The sequence below is a fragment of the Rhinoderma darwinii genome, chromosome 5, assembly GCF_050947455.1.
Source record: "Rhinoderma darwinii isolate aRhiDar2 chromosome 5, aRhiDar2.hap1, whole genome shotgun sequence".
In the NCBI taxonomy this organism is placed as follows: Eukaryota; Metazoa; Chordata; class Amphibia; order Anura; family Rhinodermatidae; genus Rhinoderma; species Rhinoderma darwinii.
Genome location: NC_134691.1, coordinates 119,010,594 through 119,023,039, shown reverse-complemented (window position 1 = coordinate 119,023,039; position 12,446 = coordinate 119,010,594). Strand labels below are relative to the sequence as shown.

Genomic DNA, 12,446 nt, shown 5'->3' with positions numbered 1-12,446 from the left:
TTGTACCCCCCTGCCGATTTATATAAGACACTGTGGTCGTGTTGTCAGAATAGATCTTAAGTGTCGACCTGAAATTGCTGGTATGGATCCCTTCAAGGCCTGATGAACTGCCGCCAGTTCCCTGAAGTTGGAGGATTTCTGAATGGTCCGTTGATCCCACTGACCCTGAAGAAAAGAGGAGTCGTAATGAGCTCCCCACCCCCAAGGACTCGCATCTGTGGTAATGTTGAGAGTAGGGGTTAACTTCCATGGAATACCCCACATGAGGTTCTCCCTGTTCAACCACCATCTGAGAGACAGCCTTGCTGCGGATGAGATGTGTAGGGGTTGGTCTAGGGAGAGACTGCTCCTGTCCCACTGATTTAAAATGTCCCACTGTAGGGCCCTGAACCTGAAGTAAGCCCATAATACAGCTGGGATGCAAGATGTCATGAGGCCCAGGACAGACATAGCTTTCCTGAAAGATGTCATATGGCCTAGGTAGATCTCTGATATTCTGTCTATCAAGGGACTGATTTTGTGTTCTGGAACGAAGGACATCTGCTTGGAGGAGTCAAGAAGACTTCCTAGGAATACACATTTTTGATGGGTTTAAATTAGATTTTTTTAAATTTATGTTCCATCCTAATTTTGCTAGTATAGAGCAAACTATTTGTATTTGTAGGGTCAAGGTTTGAGATGTTTCTGCGACCAACAAAAAATCGTCCAGGTATGGGATCAGGAGGATGTCGTTTGTCCTGATGTAAGAGGTCATTTCCGCTATTAGTTTTGAAAATACCCTTGGGGCTTGGGAGATGCCAAAGGGGAGGGCTCTGTATTGTAGCTGAATTAAGGACCCGTTGAGTGTCACTGTTACCCTCAGATATCTTTGATGATGAAGACATATGGGTACGTGGTAGTAAGCGTCCTCCAGGTCTATTGAGGTCATCACAAAATCCCTGGAGAGGAGATTTAGGGTATGTTCACACGCACTAATTACGGACGTAATTCGGGCGTTTTTGCCCCAAATTACGTCCGAAAATAGCGCTGACAAAGATCTGCCCATTGAAAGCAATGGGCAGACGTTTGTCTGTTCACACGAGGCGTAATTTACGCGCCGCTGTCAAATGACAGCGCGTAAATAGACGCCCGCGTCAAAGAAGTGACCTGTCACTTCTTTGGCCGTAATTGGAGCCGTTATTCATTGACTCCAATGAATAGCAGCGCCAATTACGTCCGTAATGGACGCGGCGTTCAAGCACCTGCACATGCCGTTACGGCTGAAATTACGGGGATGTTTTCAGGCGGAAACATCCCCGTAATTTCAGCCGTTACGGACGCCCTCGTGTGAACATACCCTTATAGTTGACGCAATGCTCTCCATGCGGAATTATTTGTAGGTCAGATAAAGATTTAATCTTTTTAGGTTTATCATGACCCTGTGTTTTCCTCCTGGTTTGCTCACGAGGAAGAGAGGGGAATAAAAGCCCTGCCTGTCTCTATGCTTGGAACCTCAATTAGGACTCCTTTTTTTTATGAGACAGGACTTCTAATTCTAGGATTTTTTGCTGCTTTGTATCCCTTAAAACCCTTGTCGGAAAAAATCTGTCTGGGGGAAGAGACCTGAACTCTAGCACGTACCCCGTTTTTATGATTCCTAGAATCCAAGGATTCGCTGATATCTTCTGCCAATCCTTGAAAAACAGGGAAAGACGACCCCCCACCATGGACTCTATGGCGTCATTGTTGGTCTCTATTATTCGGGTCCTTTTGGGGCCTGAAGAGAAAGGACTTATTCTTCCTTGTAAATCTTGAGGATCTAAAGTCCTGTCCCCTAGGGTTAGGTCTTTTGTTATTAGGCCCTTTGGGACGAAAGGAATCTTTTGTTGGCCTTGCTTGTGCAGGGAACCCCTTCTTGCTATCTGACGCTTTTTCCAAAAGGTCGTCAAGCAGGGGCCCAAAGAGATAATCTCCCGAGCAGGGAATAGCGCACAGCTTCCCTTTGGATCCGGTGTCCCCTTTCCAGGTTTTCAGCCAGATAGCTCGTCTAGCAAAATTTGACAGGGCTGCTGATCTGGCGCAAAGGCGTACAGAGTCTACTGAGGCGTCTGCCAAGAAATCTGCGGCCTTGGAAAAGTGTTGGAAGGGAGGATAAAGATTTGATCCCGAGGGGTCTCGTCTTTTAGATGAAGCTCCAATTGTGCGAGCCAAATTTTCAGAGATCTAGCCACACAAGTGGCTGCAATGCCTGGTTTAAAGGCCCCCGTAGAAGCTTCCCAGGTCTTTTTTAGATAGAAGTCGGCCTTCCTATCCATAGGGTCAGACAAGGAGCCTAGATCTTCAAACGGAAGGGAGTGTTTCCTTGAAATCTTAGGTACTGGAGCATCGAGTCTAGGGGTGTTATCCCAGTCCTTACATACCTCGTCCTCAAAGGGATACTTCCTTTTGAGGAATTTGGGAATACCTGCATTCCTATAAGGATTTTTCCATTCTCTTTTAATGAGGTTTTGTTCCTATAGATGGGAAAGGTTCTATTCTTCTTAGGTCCTAGACCTTGAAACATTATGTCCTAGACGGACCGAGATTTCTTAGGATCATCTATGTTCATAGTAGCCCTTACCGTTGCCCTTGTCCTCTGCTGGGAACAAATTTCTTTCTCCCTCATCCTCACCTGAGGAATCTAAGGAGCTGTACTCCCCTTCTTCTCCTAGTTGAGGATCCTCCTCAGCTGAGGAATCATAATCTATCTGGCTAGAAGAGGCAGATGGTGGATCTTTTTTCCTTTTAAGGGACTTTAGGGAGTTTCGAACTTCTGCCCTCACAATATCCTTGATACTTGTGGCTAAGTTTGTAGACTCTTCTGACAGAGCCTTTTATTATAGGATGATGCTAGTTTCTTTTTACAAAAAGCACATTCCTTGTTATGGGCCTTATCCTGTTTTTTTTCTAGGACAATCTCTGGCCTAAACATATGTATAAAAGAAAGGGGAACAGTATTTAGTAAGGAAGAGGGTTTTTTTTTTTATCTTACCCCATATTCCTGGCATCCTCAAGTACCAGACTGGAGGATTTGGCATCCGAGCGGTCAGTGCGTCCTGGTGCTTCTCCTGGCGTTTCCATAATGAAGGAAGACTAGAGATCAAAGCTCCTTAAGTTTCAGGCATAAATAGGCCATGGATTGGCTGGGAGGCCCCCAGCTCCGGACGCTGGAGGGCCTCCTCCCCGCATGGGTCACCGGAACCGCCTCCTGGAGTGTTGGATGCGTCACCCCGCCGGAAGTGACGAGTCGCGGCGACCGGAAGTGTTCGTGAATGCACCGGAAGCCGCCAATGCTGGGCATCATCCAGCCAAGAGAGCCGAACATGACCCCGGGAAACCGCTCCCCGCCAGAGGAAGGACCACCTCCGTTTGACAGGGCTGCAGGAGGGAGGCGATGGACCGGGAGAGGAAGGAGTACCTGTACCAGGCTCAAGGTTGCTCGCTCCAAAAGGAGACATGCCTTCCAGAGCACCCCTAGTGGAATAAGGTAAAACCTGGCTAGGGGGTCTGCAAACCTGGGAGAAGTGTTTTCCTCAGGACAATCCTTCCATCTGGAGGACAGGAAACCTGACTGTGTGTGTGGAGAGGTGTGTCCCTTTTTATATCCTCAGGTTTTCTGTCCAGCGGATGGGACGTCTCTCCAGGGGTGCTGTCATAGGTGACAGGGTAAAATGAAAATGACAAATCGTAAAATGGCTAACAGCAAGGGTTTAAAAGAAGTGGTGATGGGAGTGACTAAAGAAAGAAAAAAAAAAATTGTCACATAAATTTGCTATTAAATAACATTTTCTAATTAAATAATGAAATGGTTAAATAATAAAAACTATTTGCCTCTGCTGACAAGTTTTTCCTTTGCATATGAAGATTAATAGTGTTCATTTTCTGTTCATATTTGATATGTTAAAGGAACACTCTGGCCAAAACGAAACTTTCCCATGTGTACCATTATGGTAGTCCATGTATCAGTCTCTCACCTGTTATTTTTCTTGCTGCTTCTATCTCTATATATCACTGGGATGGTTGCTTAGCAGCAGTGTGAATCAGGCTCGGCGACACGCTTTCTCTACTTGATTCTATGGAGATATATGGGTCACCCATCATAGGCTTCAGCAGTAGGTAGTTTTACTAGTTCGGTCATCAGCTACCACTGATACTTAGACAGGTTCCTGTCACACAGGTAGAATGTAGAAGAATATAGTGCAACCTCCCTGTCTGTATACTTATGGTTTCTCAGCTTATTTAAGAGAATATAAAGAGAAAGATAATCTCATTGTCCCCCAGAATGCAGAAACGGTATGGTCTTCAGCTGGTCATGTGGTGCTGTGCTGAAGCATCATGGGATTCAGTGCCGGTCACAAGACAGATGGCGCCCTGTGCAAAATTTTCTTTCGGCGGTCCACGCCTTCATAAAAAAAATGCCCCATAAAAAAAGTATAATGCCCATATAGTTCCCCCACACACACAGTATAATGCCCCTTTAGTGTCCCTGCACACACACTGTAATGCCCTTATTTCCCCCTCCACAGTATAATGTTGCCTTTAGTGAGCCCCGATCCGTATAATGCCTGTTAGTGACCCCATAGCTGCCCCCCCACAGTATAATGCCCCGCACACACACAGAATAATGCCCCTGTAATGCCCCACACAGTATGATGCCCCTTTAGTGCCCCCACACAGTCGAATGCCCCTTATTGCCCTCCTCCACAGTATAATGTCCCCTTTACTGCCCCCCCCCCCTCACAGTATAATCTCCCCCAAGTGCCCTCACAGAGTATAAATAATGCATTGGTGCCTGGAGGCCCGGGGAGCGAGCAGTAGTTGATTTTCACTCACCACTCAGATTCCGGGAGCTCCTTCTCTGCTTCAGCCCCGGCGCTGCGCTGAGTTTGACACACATTGCATTGTAATGTCACGTGACACATCACGTGTCAATTTCAGTGCGAAAACGGAGCAGAGAAAAAGTGCCCGGGCTGGAAGGCAGCAGCACTGTCAATGAGGCCGGACGCTTCAGAAACGCAAGGGGAGGGGAGCCAGCGCAGCACCCCTTCCTCTTGGAGTGATGCGCCCTGTACGATCACACAGGTCGCACACCCCAAAGGCTGACCCTGATGGGATTGATAGCAAAGCAGAGAGGAAGGAAACCTGGGGAAATCTAAGAATCAAGATAGAGGCTTTTTCTAAGCACAGATAAGGCAGCAGTTCATAAAGTAAGTCCAGAATACATAAAATAAGTGTAGAGTGTGGTATACAGTCAGGTGGGGAATGCAGTCATGGAAAGTTGTGTTACCAGTGGAGGTCTTCCTTAAATTATTTACAATTTAGTTTTGTCCTTTTTCAGATTAAATTTGCTTCTAAAATGGGTTTAATTTTTTTTACTAGCAAATAAAGTAATTTTTACTTGATTCTACTTGATCCTCCTTGGGTTGGGGGAGGGGGGGGCGCAATTTGCCTAAGTACCAAAATACTGCAGGCCAGAGCAGTCTGTATACATCAGCATTCCTGCCCATTCCTGGGAAGCAGCTGTGCCCTAAACGGCTGCCCTCCCTGCTTGGAGGAGGCTTCCTAAAGGCATAGGCATTGGGCAACTACCCTGTTTGTACCTACAGTACATCCCCTTTATGCTGGCCCTGGTCTTCACCAAAATCTTATTACTACCCCTGTTTTTAGGGATAGAATCTCGCACACACAAATATATTCTCCAAAAAACGTTTCTACAGCAGTGAAATAATTGTCGAAGATGTGTTTGCCAAAAGCTGTGTCACTGTGAGAAGCACTGGTAAACAAGAGATGGTACTATGCTTCACTGTTAAGATACTGAAAGTATATGCAGTTTTTTCTCTATGGATCATATGGATGACATCACTTAGTTTTTAGCACCACAACCTCTTGGTGTCATAGTTTTCGGCAACATTTGTTCGTGGCTTGTATTTCTTGATGTTTGTGTTGTTTTCTAATGGTTGTTGGATTCCTCCACAAAAAAATACTATAAATACTATGAAATTGGCAATTGCATTAGTGTGACTATGTCTAAATAGTGAAAAGACGTCAAAAGTGCAAAAGACGTTGAACTATAAAAATAAAGATTGCATGGTATTTCAACAAAATGGAGTGAAAATGACTTCCTTCTAAGTTTGTTTCATTGTGTCTATCATCATCATTTTATAGTTTATTGCTCGTTTATAAATCATATCGTGAGTATAATCCAGTGATATTAGGGAGTGACAAGTACTATACAATCTAGCAAAGAGCTGGGCATAGTGGATGAACAGCAAGGTCATGTATGAAGAAGACATGGCATTGGAGCAAGTACAAAAAGTACCTGCTGTTGTTGTCAAATTATATGGGCACTATGGCATCTAACAGTAACAAGTTTACAGCAGTTTCCAACATGTCCTATGTGAACCCGTCCTGGTCCCCTCGTAGATCACATAACTCAGGCTTTCCAAAAAGTTAATTCCTTAGTGAGAAAAATTGGCCCTTCTGGTCTAGGGGACACATAGGGAGTAATATCTGACTATTCTACGATAGTAACTACATCCAAACTTAAAACATGGTGTAGTGTAACTTATTCTATAATCTTCATTTAAAGAAAAGGTGTAAATTAATCGTTATTAATTTATGTGTTTTTATTCAATAAAATGTTATATTTACTTTATTTGTATTTTTTTATTTAAACTTTTTTACTTAAAGAGACTGTCACCACATTATAAGTGCCCTATCTTCTACATAAGGAGATGGGCGCTATAATGTAGGTGACAGCAGTGTTTTTTATTTAGAAAAACGATCTATTTTTACCACTTTATTAGCGATTTTAGCTTTATGCTAATTTGTTTCTTAATGCCCAACTGGGCGTGTTTTTACTTTAGACCAAGTGGGCGTTGTACAGAAAAGTGTATGACGCTGACCAATCGGCATCATACACTTCCTTCCATTCATTTACTCAGCGCATAGTGACACTGCATTGTTCACTATGTGCTGTCTTATACTGACACATGAACGTTACTGAAGTGTCTTGACTGTGAATAGATATTCCTTCCAGCCAGGACGGGATGTCTATTCACAATCCAGACACTTCGGTAACGTTTGTGTGGGACATATAGCAGAGCAAGCGTAATCTCGCTGTAACCGGTCATTTACAGCGTGATCTCGCGAGATTACGCTTGCTCTGCTATAAATCTATCTCATATCTATACAGCACACAAGAAAATGGCGACAGCACACTGCATAAACTAATGCCACCTAAGCCACTATATGTAAATCAATATGCATTACTGCTAAATCTACTTACAATAGGGAGGTTCTTAGCGCACATTTTGATCAATTTGTGTGAGCCCACCTGCCACGACAAGGCGACCTCTAGGGACTAAACCTACATATTCTTGGGGATGGTAGGAACCAGCATTAAACTAATTAAAATCACCCAGGGCAGAATGGGAGGAGTGCAAGATCAAAAAATGGAGGCAGTCACTAACCCCACATATATGAATCACATAAACACCACAAAAGTTTAAACAGCACATTCCAACAAAATTAAACAAAACGTGTATACAGGTGCAAGAACGCCTGTGACTGCAAATCCATACAGCACACAAGAAAATGGTGGCAGCACACTGCGAACACTAATGCCACCTAAGCCACTAAACATAAATAAATATGCATTATTGCTAAATCTACTTACAATGACTGCCTCCATTTTTTGATCATGCACTCGCCCCAGTTCTGGGTGTATGTGCAGAGTATGTTCCCACCTATAGAGTACGCCTTGTCGTGGCAGGTGGGCTCACACAATTTGATCAAAATGTGCGCTAAGAACCTCCCTATTATAAATAAATATGCATTACTGCTAAATCTACTTACATTTAGTGGCTTAGGTAGCATTAGTTTTTTGCAGTGTGCTGTCGCCATTTTCTTGTGTGCTGTATAGATATGAGATAGATTTCTAGCAGAGCAAGCGTAATCTCGTGAGATCACGCTGTTAATGACAGGTTACAGCGAGATTACGCTTGCTCTGCTATAAGTCCCACACAAACGTTACCGAAGTGTCGGGATTGTGAATAGACATCCCATCCTGGCTGGAAGGAATGTCTATTCACTGTTAAGACACTTTAGTAATGTTAAGTATTAGATATTCATCTGATATATATCCATCTCATATCTATCTATTAATTATCGATCTCTCTCATATCTATTATTATCTATCTATCGATCTCATATCTATCTTGATATATAGTATAGTTCTAGGCTGGGAGGGTGTGTGTGTGTGTGAGTGTGTGTGTGTGTGTGTGTGAGTGTGTGTGAGTGTGTGTGTGTGTGAGTGTGTGTGAGTGTGTGTGAGTGTGTGTGTGAGTGTGTGTGGCGGGGTACGTGTGTGTGGCGGGGTACGTGTGTGTGGCGGGGTACGTGTGTGTGGCGGGGTACGTGTGTGTGGCGGGGTACGTGTGTGTGGCGGGGTACGTGTGTGTGGCGGGGTACGTGTGTGTGGCGGGGTACGTGTGTGTGGCGGGGTACGTGTGTGTGGCGGGGTACGTGTGTGTGGCGGGGTACGTGTGTGTGGCGGGGTACGTGTGTGTGGCGGGGTACGTGTGTGTGTGGCGGGGTACGTGTGTGTGTGGCGGGGTACGTGTGTGTGTGGCGGGGTACGTGTGTGTGTGTGGCGGGGTACGTGTGTGTGTGGCGGGGTACGTGTGTGTGTGGCGGGGTTCGTGTGTGTGGCGGGGTACGCGTGTGTGTGGCGGGGTACGTGTGTGTGTGTGGTGGTGCTTTGGGGGTGGTGGTTTTTTTTTTGGAGCGTCTGCATGTGTGGGGGGAGCTCCATGATGCGCCAGAATAATTAATAACTTAATATTCCTGCTGCATCTCTAGTTTCCGTCCCAGGTTATTGACCTCCAGTTTTTATTGCGGCGCAGGGGGAAGACAGGACTTCTGCTGTAGGTGAGTATAAGTATTTATATTTTTCATATTACTATTTATTTATTTTTTTTGTTTTGCAGGTTCCACTGGATCTATTGTACTACATAGTAGATTCGTTGGACTACTGCGATGAGCTACATTTTTTCTTTTTAATAAATAAAATGGTGAAAGAGGGATGTGTGGGGGAGTTATTATTTCAATAAAAAATATTTTCTTAGGTCTGTTTTTTTAAATACTTTATTAGCGCCTTAGTAATAGCAGTTGTCTGTTTGACAGCATCCATTACTAAGGCGGGGCTAGCACTAAGCCCCGCCTTTGTTTGACAATGTCTATTACTGACAACTGCCATTACGAAGGTGCTAATAAAGTATTAAAAAACAGAGACATTACTCCCTGTTCACACAAATATTTGTGACGTCGAAACTGCGTCGGAATCAGCGCCATAAAACCCCCGAAATTGCCCCGCATTGATTTCAATGTCATGCAGAGGCGTCTTCTTCCTGGGCGGATTTGGCCGCCCACGGGGAAAAAAAATCAGCGTGTCCTTTCTTGGCGCAGCTTCCGCCTATTACCAAAATCAGTGAAGCCAAAGTTCTTATGCTTTTGGTTTAACTGGAAGAGTAATTCTACATGACATTTTGTATGTATTAGACTGAAGACGAAAAATATTTAAGTATAATTGTCTCTTGATAAAGAAAACAATAAAAAAATAAAAAAAAGCCTTTTATTAGTTACCTATAAAGTGCAAAGTTTAAGCTTAGAAAGGTTGCATGACAAATGTTCTGCTGTGGGGGGGGGGGCGTTCTCGCTATATTGCTGCTTTGCACAGAGAAGACAGTTTTGAATATTAGGGTAAAGGTACCGGTCGTGGTGTCCTCTCCCCTCCTTTGTTGTCTGTAATCTACTTCTGTGATGGAAAGAAACATTTTGCATTTTGGGATTACAACTTGTAAAGATGCTGCATAAATCCGTATGTTTAAATGTCTGCATAAGAATATCTTAATGAACCAAAAAAGAATGTTCATACCATTATCTTACTATTTAAAATGAGCAGGTGCATTCAGTGCGAGCGTTTTTATTGCCAGAAATACACTTCACATTTTCTTACCTGTGAAAGCATTTGTGGCCTGGAAACCAGCTTCCTGCATACTGCTCTTCCAGCAAAGGTGAACATCCAACCTTAACCTGTCCTAGCTGGAGATCACGAATGGGCAGGGAACTGTCAGGTCACTTCCATTTTAGTCAGAGTCCATCACTTACTCTGCTCCCAAGCATCCAATTATTCTGCTTTTAGCCACGGCCCCAAATAGCTGGTGGGATAGGGCAATGCTCTCTATTAGTAGAAATGGGTTTAATGCAGCTTACCCGTCCAACCAAAAATATATCGCCATGACGGTGAACAAAATATTCAGAGAGACAGAAATTATAAAGGGGTTTCAATATTATCCTTTGGCTCTAGAATTCCCATCAGTCCAGAGTTTCTTACGGGGTCTGTTTGGTCCCAACTTCAGGCTGTGTCTGGCCTTCAATATCTTGACTGTCTCATGTTCCTCAGGCACACACACTAGGATGAGAAAAGAAAAGCGGAGATTAGGTGACCCAAAGGCCTATGCCAACACAGAAATGAACAAAGGCAAAAAGGAAAACCCACTGGAAACGGTGGACAACATTAGAAGGGATTTTCAAAAGGTAAATATTACAATTTTGCAGAGATGCTGAGTGTGAACACACATCACTTTGAAATGTAAATCTCATCATGAGATTGGAGTTGCATATCACCCCCTCACGCGGTTTATCTTTTCACTTCAAAGCTATAGTTACTGGAGATCGAAGGGGCACAGAGATAGAGGAGGCGAAAGAACAACAAGACTGGATTCAAACTCAGTGTCAGAAGCATCTGAAGACTGTTTTCTTACATGCCTAAGAGGAAGGAGCTTATCCTTGCCCCCCTTCCCCATCACTACACTATACATAATGCATATATACACACACACACACACACACACACATTTTATTTTATCCAAGAAACGAGACTAGAAGCAGCACTCAGCAAAGAATGTGAATTTATTCACCCAACACAGCAACGTTTCACTTCCTCCATGGAAGCATTTTCAAAGCATTTTTATTTTATCTATATTGATAGCAACGTTAAACAACTTTTCACTTTTGAAAAGGGTCACGCATATTTTTTATTATGCCCAGTGCAAGGCCTGAAGGGGCGGAGATTGACTTCTATCTTTGGTGTTCTTTGAAACCTGGAGTCATGCACCACGCCCTCAGGCCGTGCACTAGGCATTACCCAGTGTATCAGGTTTTCTTGGAATGTTCCTTCAAGGCCAAATGCACACGATGCGTATTACGCGCGCATATTTTTTTTGCGGCAAATCTGCAACGTAATACAGTACCAGCAAAGTAAATGAGATTTCAAGAAATCTCATCTACACTTTGCATTTATTTTTTGCTCATAAATTGTGTATTTTAAAATCCGCAGCATGTACATTTATCTTTCGTTTACGCTTGCAAATTGTATGACTAGTTTTAAAAAGAACGCACCAGAATCCACAGCATAAAAATTCCCCTATTTCTGCATCAAAACTTAGAAACGGCTACTAAAAAGACATGAAAAAACACACTGTTAGGCGCGGATTTTACCTGCGGAGATACTTGTGATTTTGATGCAAATTTTCTGCACCAAATTCCACAAAGTGTATGAGTGAATGAGCCTAAAGGGCTTTACCAGGATGATTACATTAAAGGGGTTTTCCCACTACCAACTAGTCAGAGTGCTTGTCTTTTTCCATATCTCCCATAGAGCTGTAAGCCACATGCTCATTCTACACTCCGTACAATCTACTCACTGGCCTTGCTGGTAATGCAGGAATAAGGGATGAGGTCTAACTGGACATTCTCCTTAATTCATGGTAACTACAATAATGACTAGTTGTCCAGCCTGAAAGGTAAAGCATTTTCTTATCATCATTGTGTTTGATTGCGATGATGTTCTTAATGTGAAAATATCCGAAATTGCTTTAATATTATATAAGGGTTTTTTTTGTTTTATTTTTTGTTAAATAGAATCGCCACCTTGGGTCCACAGTAAAAAGTTACACCTACCAGTTACAACCTATCTAGTCACAGGACCCGGAGAGAACCTGACAGTCCTAGATAATAAGATATTTCTCCTGGTTATTGGGAATGGGTTATTTTTTCACATGCCAGTTTATCTGGATTTCGGGGCCGTCGGGTGCCGGATTAAAGGAATTTTAGTGTATAAAAAAAAAAAAAGTAAAACTGCACCAAAACTACAATGTATGCACAAGGCCAGTGCTGGATTTATTGGTTCCTTACAAAGTGCAATAATAATAATAAATAAAAATCTTAGAAATATGCAATAATAGGGGTCATCTAGCAAATACATTTTCATAATACTGTATATGAATAATGGCAAATAAAATAAAAATACAGGCTTTTCTCCCTGGTAATGCAATGCCAGAGAACAAACTTACCAGTTTATTGTT

General features: G+C 43.2%; 1 protein-coding gene across 1 annotated transcript in view; it reads right to left on the bottom strand.

Annotated features, from left to right (window-relative positions):
- Positions 1 to 12,446, bottom strand: part of LDLRAD4 (low density lipoprotein receptor class A domain containing 4) — a 376,907-nt gene that overhangs the window by 194,619 nt on the left and 169,842 nt on the right. Inside the window, exon 2 of the mRNA XM_075826462.1 lies at positions 10,037 to 10,492. Coding sequence (XP_075682577.1) covers positions 10,037 to 10,076 — 40 coding nt within the window. The 5' untranslated portion in view covers positions 10,077 to 10,492. The remainder of the gene's footprint in view (positions 1 to 10,036; positions 10,493 to 12,446) is intronic.